The sequence below is a fragment of the Carassius carassius genome, chromosome 19 (genome assembly GCF_963082965.1).
Source record: "Carassius carassius chromosome 19, fCarCar2.1, whole genome shotgun sequence".
In the NCBI taxonomy this organism is placed as follows: Eukaryota; Metazoa; Chordata; class Actinopteri; order Cypriniformes; family Cyprinidae; genus Carassius; species Carassius carassius.
In genome coordinates this window covers 22490257-22508720 of record NC_081773.1, presented here as the reverse complement: position 1 = coordinate 22508720, position 18464 = coordinate 22490257, and the positions used below count along the sequence as shown (strand labels likewise).

The 18464-nt window shown below is 35.8% G+C and overlaps 1 protein-coding gene across 2 annotated transcripts in view; it reads right to left on the bottom strand.

Moving 5' to 3' along the window:
* The window catches only part of LOC132095394 (low-density lipoprotein receptor-related protein 1B-like), a 281074-nt gene that overhangs the window by 64807 nt on the left and 197803 nt on the right, over positions 1–18464 (bottom strand). For both annotated transcript variants that reach the window (XM_059500325.1, XM_059500326.1), the window contains 8 exons: positions 15171–15302; positions 14819–15046; positions 14125–14299; positions 13909–14003; positions 12552–12701; positions 2736–2876; positions 704–829; positions 425–556 (listed from right to left, as the gene is read on the bottom strand). In XM_059500325.1, coding sequence (XP_059356308.1) covers positions 425–556; positions 704–829; positions 2736–2876; positions 12552–12701; positions 13909–14003; positions 14125–14299; positions 14819–15046; positions 15171–15302 — 1179 coding nt within the window. The remainder of the gene's footprint in view (positions 1–424; positions 557–703; positions 830–2735; positions 2877–12551; positions 12702–13908; positions 14004–14124; positions 14300–14818; positions 15047–15170; positions 15303–18464) is intronic.

Below are 18464 nucleotides of genomic sequence, written 5' to 3'. Positions count from 1 at the left end.
ATGCATAGTATGACAACAACCCCTCAACACCAAGAGCGTGGCGATGTCGGCTCTACTTTCATTTACTAGATAATCTACTATACTGCTTTCTATCTTTTATAGTTGTAGCTGTAAGAGATATAAAAAGAATATTTATCTGTTTGCACCTACTCGTTTAACCCATATGAGCTTTTTATCTCTTCTACATGTGATATGCAGTGTTGTCAAGTCCCTTCTGATCTGGTAAGAGACTGTGCAGCTAATATGAGACTGTACATCTGACAGCAAACAACATTTAAAATAAAAAGAGTAATGCACAGAAAGTGATACATGCGTTATCTTTGTTGTGCACACAGAGGGAATTCAGAGAGCGGTTCAATACACTAGTGAACACACTGGAAGATACTGTGGCAGAACTGAGTCACGGTAAGAGCCGTGTTTGTACCTGCATGAAAGTCCACGCCAACGGCAAACAAGGTGCCGCTGATGGGCATCAGGGTCTCGGCGTGGTCACCAGGATCCAGAGCGATTCCACGTATCCCCTCATGAAAAGAGTACATCAGAAAAGAACTCAGGCCTGTGATAGACAACAACAAGCAAGAGATGTTAGATGAAGGTCAAACAAATGTCACATAGTTATCTTTAGGTACCTTCTACATAACAAAACAAGCAGCTAACCCAAAGACAACATGAATTCCTGTTAGTAGTGAAGAAAAAAAACTACCTTCACAGGACAGACGGTCACTGCGCAGGTTATAGCCAATGGTGCAGGCACATGTGCGAGTGTTTTCAGATGTGGGCAGACAGAGCTGTGTGCAACCGCCGTTATTCAACTGACAGGCATTCCTACCTGAGAGAAACCATGATAAAAGGAGAAAATGTTGATGAATGAAAAATCTAATTGTGGAGAAAACTGCTGACTGTAGCTTTTGGGATTTGCTTATACATTGTTGGAAGATAACGATTCCAAACTGTTCTGAAAACATAAATTTGCAATAAGTAAAATATGTAATTTCAGACTACTAGTGCATCCAAATACACTTTTTTTTAAGTCTCTCATACTCACCCAAGCTGTGATCATTTGATCAAAAATACAGTAAATACAGTAATACTGTGAAATGTTATTATAATGTAAAATAATGATCAAATATTTTAATACCAAAGCTACATTTATCTCTTTTATAGCTTCTCTAATATAATTACAAAGCAGTTTTACAGAGAATATTGTTGTACAAACTCCAATTTCTACTGATAAAAACTAGGACTGTCAATAGTGGGGACTGTCAAAATTCTGCAGATTTCCCCCAAATTAGCAGATAAAATTCTAAAAAAGTTTGCAGATTGCGAGCCTACTTATGAGTCATAAAAGCAAAGCTGACGCAGTAGACTAATTTGAGACAGTTTCTGAGTTATGTCATGTATGCTTTTATATGAAAGCAATTCATTAACAAGTTCGGCCACAATGGAATGGTCATAAATTTGGAATATTTCTCCTCGTTTGATGAAAGGTTTTAGTGTTGCTTTCAAGTCAAGATGATTCCTGGAAGTCTTACTCTCATCGTAATTGTATAACTGAAAGTGAAGGGGAGGGAAACTGCACCACTGTGTATTAGTACAAGCTCTCAGGGAAAGCTCAGCTTGCACATCTACGACAGTAATAAGACAGCTCCGCATTAGGAGAGGCTAATTGCTGCCGGAGAAATTTGGTGGCTGGATAGATTTACATTTGTGCCCGTTTAATGGTCATTCCTTATTCAAGTCGACAGTTTAGTGGAATCAACAGCAATGCCATTAATGGATCTGCCATTAGTGTGAATTATTTGCAGAATAACTCACAAAATGGAAAACCAATATCTGAATATATCTCTGCTAACACAAAGGGAAGATAAGCTTGTTATATTAGGTAAAAATAAATAAATAAAAAAGGTAGAAAACAGAACACAGTTGACTCACTTAGAGCTATTTACAAGTAAATTAAACAGCACAGTATAATGCTTATAATTTATCGTCTTGTCTATTTCAGTACATTTATTTTTATATGCTATTTTAAGACTCTACAAAATCAAAAAAAATAGTTTTGTGGCTTTTAGTCCATGTCTATTAACTTTAAGGCTAATTTAAATGCATGTGCAGTCCTAAACAGGGAAGACTGAGCAAAGAATATTTTACACAAGAATTTTGTCCACTAAATGCTCTGAAGAACGAACATTTACAGTAATATCTAGTAGCTAAATCATGAAACTTGGCAGTGTTATTTTAGCATATTTTTTATTATTTAAGTTAGTTTTTTTTTGCCATTTTATTGAAATTTAAGTTAAACAGTTTAAGTATTTTGTTGTGACATTTAAAAATATGTCTACATCACTATTCATTTGTAATTTTTATTCATTTTTTTTATTTTAGCTTTAGCTAATTTATTACATTAAGTTAAATTAGAAAATGAGAAATAGTGCAACTAGAGGTTTATTATTATTATTATTATTATTTAGCTCTATTTCAGTCATTTTTATTTTACTATTTCATAAACATTTTTAAAGGTTTTAGTTTTAGTTAACTTCCATGCAAAGGGCTGTGATTTAACTAAAGAAACTGGCTATGTAAAAGACTCAAACTCTTTGATATGTCCTGGCCAAACTTCATGTTTTTTTGGGAAACATGACAACACTGGAAAGAAACAGTCTAAAAAGACATTAAACATAAAAATTTCAAAGACAATGACTGATCAAGATATTTTTTCAACAACCTTGCAAACGCACCTTTCTGACCATCTCTGTCATACACCTTCATGTGTACCACTCCACTGGTTTTATTGCGCAGCACGGCCGGGTTACGTCCATCCCGTTTGGCGACTGTTCCCAGCTGAGCCAGATCGTCATCAGCCCACCACAGCTTGCCACCTGGAAAAAAAAAACAGATGAATTATTCATTTCCCAAAGTCACAGAACCCGCAAGTCTGGCTGCCAATGGAGGCACATGCCATTATCGTTTGTTTTTTCTTTTCATACCACATGCATATAATCCGGTGGTGTGCTGTGCTTTTTCAGTGCCAAAACTATGCAACGCCACAGTGTGCGGGTGGGCACAGGAGGTGGTGGGAGAAAGTGAGCGAGCGAGTAAAGTAAAGAGATTGGACTTGAGCATTATGCATGTTCCCTTCCCAGTGTGAGTCAATGAGGCAAAGCTCAGGGCGGCCTGGCTTCATGCCCTGGCTGAAGGCAAAGACTCTTCATTCACAAAGCCATCAGAGTGCATCTATTCTCACAGTGGCGCTGCGGCTAGCAAGCCTCTCGTGATGTTTCCGCTCTGTAAGTCTGAGTGTGCCACAAAGGGCCTCAGAGATTGTCCTTGGCTCTGAGCCTAGACCATATCTGTCTCCTCCAGGAATACAGGAGACCCGGAGACAGTCGTAGCCATGCAACCGTAAAATGAAAAACATATTTGTATTTGTTAAAGTACAGAGAGATTGAATGAACCGAATGGCATTTAACTGAATGAATGAATGAATTGGATGAAAGAAATTAACCAACAAAATCACAGTCAAAATACCACATACTTTTATGCGATTGCTACAATAAAACTATACTCACTTTGGATTAGAAACTTAAAAATATCATTACAAATAATTTAAACACTTTTTTATGGTTGATGGACACTGCAACAAGATATTTGGTTTTAAAATAGTAATAATAATTGTAACTATAGTTCAAAATTGAAATAAAATAAAAAAAATGAGAACAATTTTAAAAGATTTTTTTTATGTTTTACTTTTACTGTTATTTTTTTTTTTTTTACATATATTTTCTGTATGTTGAACTTTCTATTTATCTATAAAATGCTTCCACAGGAATAATAAATAAATTATACAAACTTAATAATCAAATGAAAAAAATAAATAACACAACTGTTTTCAACACGGATAATAATAAGTAATGTTTCTTAAACACTAAATTAGAAAATCAGAATGATTTCTAATGCATCATGTGACAATGAAGTCTGAAGTAATGGCAGCTAAAAATTCTACTTTGTCATCTTAGGAAATATATAAAATGTATTTTATAAAATATACATTTACAGACCACAAAAGTTGTGAACCATAGTGTTTATATATTATGCAGCAATGCATTTGTACACCTATAATTTGTACCCTAATATGCTGTCCCTATGCAGTACACTTTTAAAACAGACCAATTGTCTACTGCATGCTTAAAACCCTTTAATGCGTACGATCACACTGGTGTGTTCAGTCTTGGCTGGTCCCTGAAGCGTACGATCACACTGGTGATCTTGGAAAACTCAGAAACTTGTAACTTAAAGAAAATTCTGAGTTTCCCACTCGTAATTACGACTTTGTGGTGGTGTTCATGTGCGTTTAACTCGTAAATACAATGTATCCGACATGACTTGAATGCACCATGAAATAATGTTTGCCTAAAAAAAAACTCACCTCGGGGGCTCAGCTAGAACATTTTAAACTGACGTGCGAAAGGGTTAAATCCTTTCATATGTACAGTTAATGATGAGTACAAGCACAAATATTTTTCAACCTCCTCTATAAACCAGAAACAAATACTAGTGTTATTTAGGCCACAGTGAGCCTCCAAAAAGACATTTGCTTTCTGTAGTGAGGCCAGGTGTGTATAAATGAAATCCTACCCTGAGCAGTCAGAAGTGTATTTGACATTCAAAGATTGCTTGCATACAGGTCATCACTGCAGTCAATATTAATCTTTACCTGTCTGGGGTGAGCGACATCAATGATTGCTTCTGGGTGTAATGTCCACTTAAACTGTTTGATCACAGACCAGCACAGGTCTTAAGGTGACACACAGGCCGCTAAACAGCAGCTTACACTTCCCTGAGTGGTCACATCCCATTAAAGATTGTACCAGGAGAAGGTGGCGAGATTGCATCCTGTCAGTAAAATTGCTTTCATTTCTTCAGTCATCATGCTCTTCAATTACTGCTTCACGGTCTTATAACAGATGTGACTTTGATGTAAGGCGGCCATTGGATTTTTTTTCCCTAATAATGATGATGCATCTTTCAACCAGCCGCCGTTCCTATCGATCTCCTGATCATCTGTCTCTGCTGAGTACATTTCCCCTGCAAACCTCGCTGTAACGATAAGGCCTGTCCCTCATCACATGCTACAGGGTAGTTGATTTTACTGAGCCAGGTGGCTGGAATCATAAACCATTTCCCTTGCCGCAAGACCAAAGTAAATTTACAGGGACATCAACTGATAACGTGTTATACAGGTTAACCTTGGCAAATGCCCTAATTAGTGTCGCTTTTGCTGGGAGGGAGATAGAGTGCAGATAGAGACCAAAGATCTTATGCGGTTTGTATCAAACATCGACCAGGTAGCACCCTAGAAGCATCACAAAGAAATGGAATTAACTGGTTTCATTCAAGTTCAAAACATGGATGAGAAAAGCTGTCATTTTGGTATTTAAGTATACCTGATAAGAGACAAACAAATGATTATAATACATTTTATTACAACTATTTGTTCAATTCTCAGCTGATTTTCACATGTATTAATTCTGAAGACAATCTTATGTGTAATCCAGGGTTCAAGGTTAGAGTTATGGCCAATGCCTACATCTGTTACATCTGTTGGTGTTTTACTACATTCAAGCAGTATAAGAAATTACAGATTTAGTGAGAAAAAAAGCTTGTTTTTATGTATAATTCCATGACATTAATTTTAACGTATTTTCCATTCCTTTGCTGATCGTAAATTAGATTAAACATTCTGATTACTTACTTTTGTCATTACATCTAAATGTTACATCTTTCTTTTTCAGATACATACAGAACAATTGTACACATATAATATACATATAATAAATAAACATTTTGTGAAGAAAATGTATACAGAGTTTTCATTTATATTTTTAAACTCTACATGATCAAATTAAGTAATGTTAGGCCTAAACTATTATGGTAACACTTTAGCATAGGGACTAATTCTAACTATAGTTGCTTATTAGCATGCCTGTATTATTAACATACAGGCTGTTTAATAGTACTTGTGTATGAAACACATATTCTCCATTACCATATTCTACATCCCTAATCCCACCATCATATTTAAATTTAACAAGCTAGGAGTTTACTGGGGTAAAGGTCATAGTTAATGATTTGGTATTGGTATTGGTATTTGGTATATATATAAATATTATTAATCACATGATTGTCATGAGTTAATTTGTGATTAATCACAACTTAATCACACATTTTGATCTGTTCCAAATGCACCTTAAATTAATACTTTTCAAGTGTTTAATACTCTAATCAACAAGGGCATGGACAAAAACAGTATGAATGATTTATGCAAATGTATGTTTATTAGTGAATCTATAGTCAACATAGAGCATTAAGAGCATTTCAAAGGTCATAGATGTTTTTCAAATAACTTGTTCATGTCTATTAGACACATGAAAATATTAACATAGAAATACAAGATTTCCTTAACTTCTCTTTCTTTGCATTGAGCAACTTACTTACACAAGCCTGTTTACATGTTCACATGCCAGGGCAGCTCACTTCTTCTGAACATGCTGTACATTTATTATTACATTTGTTTGCCTGTCTGTGCCCACATACTGTATTTTGATTCAGCAAAAATCTCAATACAATGGTTTTCAATAATATATTTTTCTGTTTCTATTATCAGACAATGGAATGAACATGAAATAGTGACTGAAACGCAACACATTATTAAGAATACATGACCAGCTCTCCCTTCCAAGATGTTAATCTGCATAAAAATCCTGATAATCGAGCCGGTGCTGATGAAATCAAATTCACATAAGATAAAAAGACAATAGCTTTGCTGTAATTTCCGCTATACTTGCATGTACAATTAGAGAAGCAGCATAATATCTGTTTTAATTGAAAGTGAAAAAACAGTCAGGTGTGTGCGTGCATTGGGAAAGCAAGACCTCACACTTGTGCGGCAGTATCAGCGGGTCTCAAAAAAAACTGAAGAAGAATTGCCCAAGAAGCCACTAGATGTGTCGTAAGGTGTTTTTTTCTTTTCTTTCTAAGAAGTCACTAAATCTAGTGGCAAATTCATTGGCGACATGCATCTCTATTTACTGAACTACGGGCTAGGCTATAGGTCAAACAGAAAATGGGTGCTGCATTATTTGCATGTTAATAAAATTAATGCCGTTAAAATGAATTTGCATTAATGCATTATTAACGCATTAATTTTTTTATGTATATTTATAAAAAAACATAATTAGCCAGTAAGTGTCCAGCACACATGGGATACTGTTTTAAAAAGCGTCCAAGAAACTAGCTCATGAAGTTTGGTTGAGAAAACATTTTTTTTTTTTTGGTCACTACATAATTGTGCCATTTCATAGATTTGATGACTTCTTATTTTAAATTCTGCAAAATAATATAAATAAAGATTTACAAAGTATGCTTAAACTTTTGACTTGTAAAGCACGTGTGCTGAAGAGACTGTAATATATTCAAAAAATTTCCTCAATGCTGAATCGGACTCTTTGTTCTCTGATGACATTCTCATGCTGCATAATAATATATACCATTCTTTTAGATCTCTGTGGGTAACCTGCATGGGAATGTGCCATATATGCATTGTAAAAACACGGACTGCCAGTATTTGAAAGAAAAGCACAGTTTTGTGTGCTTGGAAGGGATAGCTGTATTATCATAAAGACTATATGTGCAAACCCCAGTCTGCTTTACTTATCACAAAGATAAAATCAATCACACCAAGACTCTTTCATCTCTTCGCATTAATTCCTTTCATATTTACATTGAGGTTGTGGTTACTTTACATTTTATACCTTATAATCAACTCCATATGCATGGTAAGGTATTTATGTGCGCATTTGTGAAGGAAAGAAGGAAATTATCTTATATTATTGCTTGACTATAGTTTATATTCAGCAAAGAAGAGAGAAACATGGAATTCTAAGTTAAATTCCAGTCACTACCCACTTAAAAACCAACTCAAGGGTCTACGAGATCATCCGCCCACCTGCATGCATATCTAATCAGCCCCTGGCCATTCAAGCTCTGAGATGGTCTTTCCTTTATAAAGGTGTGATAAAGCTTAAAATAAATAGAACTGATCCATAATGCTGGTGGTACGTGACATACATAAGTGGATGTGTGTGGGTGTACATACACAAATGTATGTTAACGCGCTAACGCAGGCAATTATTATATATTTTTTTCAGTTTAATGCCTTAAAAGTATTTTAAGCAGAGCTTCGGTTGACCACCCCACTCACAGCTGTTGTTTCTGTCACTTTGCATTCTCACTCTGCATTTATTCAGTCGCTAAAGCCTGGCTCACACTACAGGAGTTTTAAAATCATAACCGATTTTGAAATCTGGTTGCAGCACACACATAAGGAGAATCTTTGCAGATTATCTTCCCTCAAATATTAGACACGCACACACAAGATTTGAACATCGTGGCACATCACACACTGCAAGATATCATTAAGATTATCATGCCAGAAGGAGCGCCTCACGTGATCTCACGCAGCAGATCATCACTTTATTTTATTTTTTTTAGCTTGCTAGCTTTGTGCACTCACACGGTGCATTCAAAACTGAGACGATTTCACTCCAGCTCTTCTATTTCTCGCGATTTCGACACATTACATACAGTTGTGTTACTAAAAAAAATGTCAAGAAACAGTTTCCTCTATCACCACTATCTAATGAAGCCGTACATCAGCTGTTTTGCGGTTTTGTGCATTGGCTGTGAAAGTACTGACGTAATCATAAAGCCATCATCATCCCGATTTAAATCCTAAATATCAAACATGTTTGATAATAATCGGGGCTGCCCCAATTTGTGTGCGAGCAAATCGGGAGGAGCAAGATTCGATCAGTGAACGCCTCACATTACCAGATAATCCGCGCCGAACATCGGGGCAGATCGAGGTGCTCAACAAGATGTTTGCTCCGATTCTCGGGAGGGGGAAATCGGGGCTAAATCAGGCTAAAAATCCTGTAGTGTGAGCCAGGCTTAAGAACATCTTTACGGTCACATCAAATGGGAGATGTTTCAAACATTCCCTCTAAAGATCATGCTCTTCAATTGAACGCACAAAGGCACTAGCGCACATTGTACCCTGTATCTTTTTATATCAAAGCGCAAATGAAACTACAGTATACAAAATATTAGGGGGGGAAATTCATCTCAGTCTGGAGAAGATTCCAATCCGAGGCCGCGGCATATTTAAAAGAGGTTTTACCCATCTTGGTTCTAGCAAAAGGCACACGCAGGTTGTGGGTCGATTTAGAGCATAGTAAATAATGACCGGGCAACTTCTGTTTAATGAGACAGCAAAGATAAGAGGGCAAATAACCTAATATAGCTTTGTAAATCAAGAGATACCAGTGCTTTTTCCTTCTAATATTCAACGACGACCAACCAACCATTTTATATAAGTCACAATGGTGTGTTGAAAATCTACTGTCAGTTATGAACCTAAGAGCACCATGGTACAAAGCATCCAGAGAGACAAGAAGATAAGAGGGCGTGTGCTGATACACTACATCCCCGTAGTCAAGAACTGGTAAAAAGGTAGCAGACACTAGTTTCTTCCTCACATTAAATGAAAAACATGACTTGTTTCTCTAAAATAAAATCCAAATTTTTCGATAATAATACAAAGGTATTTGTACTCCGATACTGATGTAATCAGACTACCCTGAAAAGTCAGAAGAGAGATTGAATTTTCAGCAGAAATTTTAGAGTTTGAAAGTTTCTCATTTAAGACCAGCTTAAAGGCACAACACCTATTTTGGATTATATCGAAAGCAGACTGAAAAAAAGCTACACATTGTTGCTTAGAGGAAGCTGAACAATAAAGAATAGTGTCATCAGCGTAAAAATGGAACCTTTTATTCTCAATATTTTCAGTATTTTCAAAATCCTAAATTTGTCCAAGATTTTTAAGATAATACAAAGTTTAGATATAGGTCTATAATTGTCCATTAAAGAAGGATCATCCCCTTCGGACAAAGGAACAACGAATGCTGACTTCCAGATCCTTGGAATTTTGTTTTTTAATAAAGAAAATCAAAATTTGAATCCATATAACTATTTGTTTGAAATAAAGACCCTGATACGATAACATTTTTATTAAAACTATTAAGGATTTACTTTTTATCTACGATTTTAATAGAATCTTTAATTATACTGGAAGGAAGGTCTGTAGTTTTATTACCAGTTAAGAACTTGATATCCCCCCCAAAACTTCCTAGAGTTTGTTGAATTTTTTTGTAGTTTTATCAAGGGAATAATTTGATTTAGCCTTTCTGGTCGCCACCGTGCATTTATTTAGAAGCTGTCTAAAGTGCAGCCTATCAGAACTTCCATTGTTTGTCTAGCCTTAGCCCATGCGGCATCCCGCTCTTGAATGAAATCACGTGAAGCAGTTGAGAACCACGTATTATCATGACATTTAACTACATTTTTTATTTTTTATTTTATGGGTGCGTGCTTATTAATAATTAGCATAAAATTATGATAAAAATATTCCCATGCACAATCAACATCCAGTATTAAAACTATTTTGTCCCAATCAATTTGAGCAAGATCGTATAAGAATGCTTGTTCATTTAAATATTTCATGAAATGCCTCGTAATAATTTCTGGATTTTGCTGAATTAACTTCATATTTCTAACTACTGCCACAACACAGTGGTTACTGATATCATTGGTGAATACAGAAACTGACGAGTATTTATGTGGGACATTTGTAATGACAAGATCTATTAAAGTATTTTCCCATAGATTTCGAGTTAGGCCTAGTTGGTTAATCTACTAATTGAAAAAGATTTAGATTATCACAAAGCACTTTTAAATTATCAGATATTGTATGCATCCAATTTAAGTTAAAATCACCTAATAAGACCAGTTCTTTATAATTTAAAGAAGCCAACGAATTCATTAATGAATGTAAAGTACAGAAACATAACTGTCCACCAAAAAGAGCCATGGGTTTTTGCAGAAGTAATGGAAAGCATTTCCTCTATGGAACAAAGACCTATTAATTGTGATAGATAGCACCTACTGAATGCATAATTTTGCTGTTTTGCTGTACATTGCTACTTCTATGAAAGTAACCCATTAGTCTTTGTGGCAGCCTGCATTCTGCTCCCAATTTAATAATGACTCAAACTTTGTTTAATTAAAAGAGTCTGTCACCACTTCTAACAAGTAAACATTTGCTTTTCAGCTCATCATAGCTGCTCTAAAATAGAACGTGACTATAGAGGCTTTCCCAAGATTAATACTTTTGCAGCATGCAGACAGTGTAATCAGTTAAAACTGGGGTTTAGGGAAATAAATACATGCTAATGAATAATTTGGGGGCATAAGTTTCTACCCACGAAGACAGGCAGGGAGTAATGTGAGAAAGCATGTCAGATGCAATCCAAAACAAAAGTGTGCAATACATTCAAGCAAAACCGAAGTCAGAGAAAGGGAATTCATCTAATACAAAAAAGTGAAAGTGCGCAATTACAGGCTTTGCTACATTTACTGCTTTCATTTGCTGTAGGGTGAACAAAAAGAAAAAAAAAAGTTATGCAACTCTTGCCGTTTCTGACGCTGCCAATATGACTGAATTCTCTATTATCCCTAGAATTATAGCTTTTGGGCAATGGTTAGAGCTGTAATTTGAATCATACAGCAGGCCTAAAGTTTGCGATTAAAAATTGCGTCAAATCAAATGGATATCTTCCAAGACAGCCTTTATCATCTTGATCTATATAAAGCTACATCAATAAAACTTCACCACTTCTCTAACACTGAGATGTATGTTTACGCTCCTCAGGGAACCAAAATTTGGTCTTTATTCCCATACCATGATGAGTTTCCCAGGGCTAAAAGGAAATTGTTAAATCTATTTTGACAAAATGTCTTGAGTTATATGTCTTTTCCCTTCTGAAGCAATGTAGCTGTAGAATCACAGTGCCAGGTTTGACTATTTACAAAGTCTGATATATTTCACAACTTTTGTACTGGCCTTTTTGACATAAAGAGAACACCGGACCAATATGTAAAGTGACTAACAACAGTTTTGTATTAGCCAGACATTTAGGGATGGTAAAATCAATTACTGGCCAAAAATCACATAATTGTTAAGCAATCTCTGTGAGCAAAACAGAAATAACTGGAAATGTGTGTTGACTTTCTTTTAATATATGAAATAAATACAGATACAAAACATACAGGAAAAATGGGAATATCCCATTCTGAGTATGGTTATCTAATTCAATTGCCTCTTTAGATTTTCACTTATTTTTTTTTTTTTTTTCGAATAAATGTGCTCCTTATGGTTTATGTTGCCACAGCAACAAAGTACAGTAATTTAATAATAATAAAAAAAAAACTTCACAAACACAAACATTAATTAGAAGGCCAAACACAGATAAAATACCAGCCATATGCCATCAAATCAACATGTACTGTTATGTCTCCAATTTCTTATGGTTTATGCTGTGGTTAACCTTTGATCCAAGCCTGACTGCTGAAGAGGGAATTAGACAATCACTTACCCATGACTGCTAGAGCCGTGGCTTTAGTTAGGTCCCTCTTCATGCTTTCAATGACCTCAAAGCCACTACCGTCCAGATTGCACCTGTTGATAGTACCATTAGCAGAACTGATCCAATACATCTTCCCAGCGGGAAAGTCAATCGAAAGTCCTAAGGGAAAACAAGAATCAGTTAAAAACTGTTATTTGGAGTCATTCCTTTAAAATACCTTACATATACTATTACTATATATGTATCTGAAGGTGAGATGATTCTTTATAGCTTGAGATATAGCTGTGACCTCTTTGTGACACTCTAAATCACTTGACTAAATTCATCTCTGTCTTAAACCTGGTTCAAAAGAAATGGTGAGGGTTTGACAGAGTGGTAAAATTGATTGTGACAAGTGAAGGATATTTCAATTGAGTGTCAGGACAGCTGTGACTGAGAGGGGCTAGTGGATGATAGACTCCCACCAACAACAACTGACTTTCGACTCTCAGGCATCTTCTCCAAGACTGCCATTGAAACAAAAGAAGCATTTGTTTTGCTTATCAATTAACGCACAGGGATATATAAAGGAACTATATTTAGAATTGAGGATGGGAACTGTGTAGATGTTCCATTAAAAAGAAAAGTCTAAAGTACAGTACTACTATTTTGCTGTTTATTAAAACTCAAACTTTTTTTAAATTAGCTTTTGAAATAAACTGATGAAATCAAAAGGCCAGGGAGATTTTTCCATTAAATTAACTTTTACGCATAAACTTTGAAAAGCAACCTGTTAAATAGCAATTTTATCAGGTTCCTGACTTTGTAAGGCTGTATATAGGAAATGTAAAACATATATATATATATATATATATATATATATATATATATATATATACAACTTATATTCTGAGAGTTGTTTAAATTTAGCAGCAGTTTGTATCGACTCAAGTTCAAGTTCACAATAGTTATATTTGAATTGAATTAATTTCAGTTTTACTCTACTGTAGGTCAAGACTATGTTGGGGTGACTAATCAGATGTATCTTCACAAGGACAAAAGAACACAGTTGTGGCCAATTACAATAGAGTCTGAAATGGATTTTGCTGGCTGCTTTAAATAAAAGTTTTGTAAAATCGTTTTTCTTTATAAGTGGAAATAAGACGTGATGGCATGCAAAATAAAGATATAGATATAAAGATAATTGTAAGGTATAATAAAAAGCATGATTTTGTTCTCGGAAATCTAACTAAATAAGAGTACAAGATTTATATTTCTATAATGTACAATTTTCTAAAAAATAAGTCTTAAGTATATCAATGAAGTACAACTCCTCTTGTACTTTAAACTTATGTGATTGTTAGATTGACAAAGGATTCAGACATACCAACTGGTTCTCTCTGATTTTGATGAAGAACCTTCCTGTTGCTTCCATCCATACTGGCTACATTTATTGTATTTCCATCTGTCCAATAGATTTTTCTAGACCATAATGCAAAAAAAAGGAGGAAAATGAGTCATAGGAATTTTCTTGATTACACAGACAGACAGACAGACAGACAGATGCAATCATACATGCAATCTGTCCATGTGGGCTGCTTACCCTTTGGCTGGGTGCACAGTCAGACACTTTGGTTTGTCAATCCCATGGATGACTGAGGTTTTTAGAGATCCATCTAGTCGGGCAACATTGATCTGCGTCTCCTCGTTCTCAGAGCTCAGCCAATACATATTCCTCGAGAGCCAATCTACTGCCAGCCCACGGCAGTTTTGAATATCTGCACGTACCAGAGATAGCCATTAGCACAGAGGTGCACATCACAACAAACCTCATGGGAGACTACAACACTTATGCGCACGCTGTAATAAAAAGTCTTGTGTGCAAAGGCACATGGTCGGCATGCTGATCAGTTTGTGAAGGTTTAAGAAACACACCATGCTTGATGACAGCACTTATGAAGAAGCAATCCCCAGAGAACTTCTCAAACAAGCTCTCCTATCATATAAGATATTATTTATATTCTGCCAACACACTCCTTCTATCATCATTTTTTTTAAAGCATACCGCCTGTGAACACAGTCTTCTCATAATTGAAAAAAACAAAACAATTTAAGAGTGTGAGCAAACCTACAATATGGCAGCAGAAAGAGAAAAAAACAAACAACAAAACTTATTAACAGTACAAAAATGTAATAACTGTCATTTAGATGGTGTTTATTGAGAAAAATGTTACACTCCACAGAATATGAAAAAAAGAAACAAGAAAAAAACACTTCAACTTGGACTCTCGACTCACCTCCAGAAATTACTGTTTGGAGGCCTGTTCCATTGATAAAGGCACGTTTTATTGTTTGAGTCTTAACGTCCGCCCAGTATATCCTTTCCTCAAGAGCGTCGTAATCCACCACAGTGACATCATCGATGTCAGGAACAGTCAAAGCAGTCATGACGTTCATGTACGGATTATCGATATCCACTCCACGGATCTCAGATCGCCTCACATACAACAAGAACTTCTTCAGGGCTGATGTGCGTGCCAAAACAAAACATACACAAATCAATAATTTGTCTAGAAAGCTCAAACCTATCAATAGTTCTTTGTGTATGTTTTGTTTGTTGTGTGGGATGTTACACAGCTGTATACTCACCCACACAAGAGCGGTTGTTGAGGGAAAGCTTCATGAGATGAGGACATGAACAAGATGCCGTGCGGTTGTAATCAATGAGACAAAGGTGGGAGCAAGGACCTCTTCCATCGTTTCCCTCACAAGGGTTTAAGGCTGATAAACCCAGGTTTACATGCATTTAAAAAAGAGAAAGAAAACACACCAAGGAGAAAATCAATATCAAATACTATGAATTAAGGAGAGCAGCTCTTAAAAGAAGTCATGAACAACAGCTGTCCAGTGAAACAAAGAGAATTTGTTTTCTTGATGAGGTGCAAGGAGTGAGAATTCAAATGGCTGCATTTAAAGAGGGCAACAAAAAATGGGTGCAAAATAAAAGATTGCAATACCACTAAGAAAACATTCATCTTAACTCCAGGATAAAGGAAACAGCTGAAGTTGAATGGACAGGGCTGACAGCTCGTGTCTTCTGCCCACAGCGATCCTCTTGAAAGCACAACACATTTAGACATTTTGTTCGACTCTTTGTAGAAGGGCTACTATATTTCAACAGAAGGTAATGTTGAGGAGACAGATAATGGCCTAAATGCCAATGGTGCGAATAGTAAATTAACCATCAAATCTTTCTCAGATTGCTCTGATGGTAAATATCTTCCTTGAAAAGACCAACTCAAAAGCTGAGATGAGGTTTACGTATATATGTTTATGTGTTTTTCAAGATTCTTTAATGAAGAGTAAGTTCAAAGGAACAGCTTTTATTTGAAATGGAAACCCCTAAAAATAACTTTACTGCGAAAAGGGGTCATATGATGCGATTTCAAATTTTCCTTTCTCTTTGGCGTGTTACAATCTCTTGGTGCATAAAAAAGATCTGTAAGGTTGCAAAAACTGTCTCAAATCCAAAGAGATATTCTTTATAAAAGTTTGTTCTAAAGTTTTGTTCTTAACAGCTTGTTCTAAGGAGTGAGTGATTTCACCAAGTACAACATGTTCCTGGAACAACATTCCAATCATCAGAATTGAGATATAACTTTTCTGGAAATATTTGTTTTAGGCTTACAATCAGCTTGTTAAATCAGCATATCTTGTTAATCAGCTATCATTTCATACTGCAGCATATTTTATGGAAGATGAGGACTGTTTCCTGAACCAGTAGCCTTCAATTCGTACGTGGCACAAAGGCTGTTTCTATAAAGTGGGGCAGTTCAATGATGAGCTTTGTAAAAATTGATGTGCTTCAGAAAGGCGGGGCATAGAAGAGCAACAATAATGTACATTATATGGAAAATAATGTTTTTTTTTTTTTTTTTTACCTTAAACCACATAAACACATTACATTACACCAAATACACAAAATAATGTTATTTTTTGCAATGTCATATGACCCCATCAATCTTACTTTTGATAAACTGAATGTAGCCTTGCTGGGAAAAAGTAATCATTTATTTTAAAACACACACAAACAAAAAAAGAAAAAAAAACATCTTACTGACACAAACATTTGAACAGCAGTGTACACATTCTGACATACTTTGTCAGAACATGCTTATTTATATTGTGCTGCCATTTTCTTTTGCCATTACACAAGACTACAGTCTGTTTTCAAGAGGCTTTAACCCTTCCACAAACCCAGAGCAACTACATGCAATTAACTCCACAAGCAGTTGCATCTTGTAAATAATTGATCCAGTGGGAGTTTGAATATAGGCCTATTATTTCTTTGCGATGTCGAACCCATTTCACTTATGTAGCAAGCATATTTTTGCAAGTGAGAATAACAAATAATTTCAAGTGACTAAATTACAAGCTAGAATCCCATAGAATTAATTATGCATTCTGCTGGTCTGCGGGGGAAAACTGGCTGTTTGAATAAATACTGTATAAACAGCGCAAGTGCACTTGACTCATGATAGAAACACTTGATTCGGATGTACTGATTTTTCAAATCAGCCACAGATTTTATAAATCTCCACATCAATCTAACTTTACCTTAACATTGTATTTTCACTGCTTCAGCTTTGTCTGAAAAGGGAATGATCCACCCTGTCTGCAAACTCCAATAGCAATTTGAAGTGGTGAGCCTGTCAGCAATGTGCTGGAAAAGTGCTTACAACACTGCAGGCCACACAGGCACTAAAAATTGGAGCCCTCCAAACTGTTGTCGATCTCTTGAAACTTAACACTCAGCCCTTTTACAACACATCAACAGCTGTAGCCTTAGCCCCATTAGGCTAGTTAGCATATCTGGTTCTCATTCCCTATGGACACTCTACGGTCCGCCACTCTTCTGCCAGAACCGCAGGGGCCAAACAAAAACACAATTGCTATGGACTGTAAGGGGCCAGAGCACAGATTTTGGACACTTTTAATAGCCAGACCTTCCCATGGGCTCTTTAAAATTGAATTAGCCATACTTATTGGCTTTAGCTGGCAAAGCAGCACAATTTGTTGACACTTATCGGTGTAAAACAGTCACCCGGCTGCCGGTGCTGTGGCAGGAGACATGAGCTGTTTTGGCAGGACTTCCTATAGTTTTGGGCTGGTTAAAATGATGCAAATCAGATTATTTCGGCTGATGAACACTCGCAGAAGGCTACATTTCTGGACATCTGGACACCAGGCACACTTGGCAATTACAATAACTTCTGTTAACATGTTTTACAAATCACAAAATGCAATTTTTATAATTCAGAGATGAGTAAGTGTAAAAATGGGTCATGTAAGACGTCATAATTAGAGAAAAAAAAGTGTTTTTCATTTGAATACATTCATTTTAATATATTTTAAGAATTCATTCTAATATGCTGATTTGGTGCTCAATTAACATTTCTTCTTTTTATATAATATGCTATTTTTGTGTAAAGCATGATACTTATTTCATTGTGTTAGAAATAGAAATAACATTTTTTTTCCCCATTTTCCTTTAATGACCACTGTCTGTTTAACAGAAGATAATCTGCTGCCCTTGCTGGCTACAAAGCCCTGTGTGACATTGTACCATGAAACAATTAAAATTAATTTGGGTTGAGGAAAGAGCACGTCTTGAATCCACGTCAGGCCTTCTTACGCTCTGCATGCCCCCTTTTTCAATTATTCCGCTCCTCTCAAACAGAGCCATTTGGGCTTCCAGATTGGCAGAAGAAATGAATGATCAGCGGGATTCGGCTCAAATGAATCCTCGCCCCACAGAGCATGCTGGAAAATTTCTCTCTGACTACCAGACTAAAACTGAACATAGGCGGATCATATTATTATTGTTATTATTTTTTTAATAACGTGCAGCTAAGCACGTTGTCAATGTAAAAAATGCTAGGC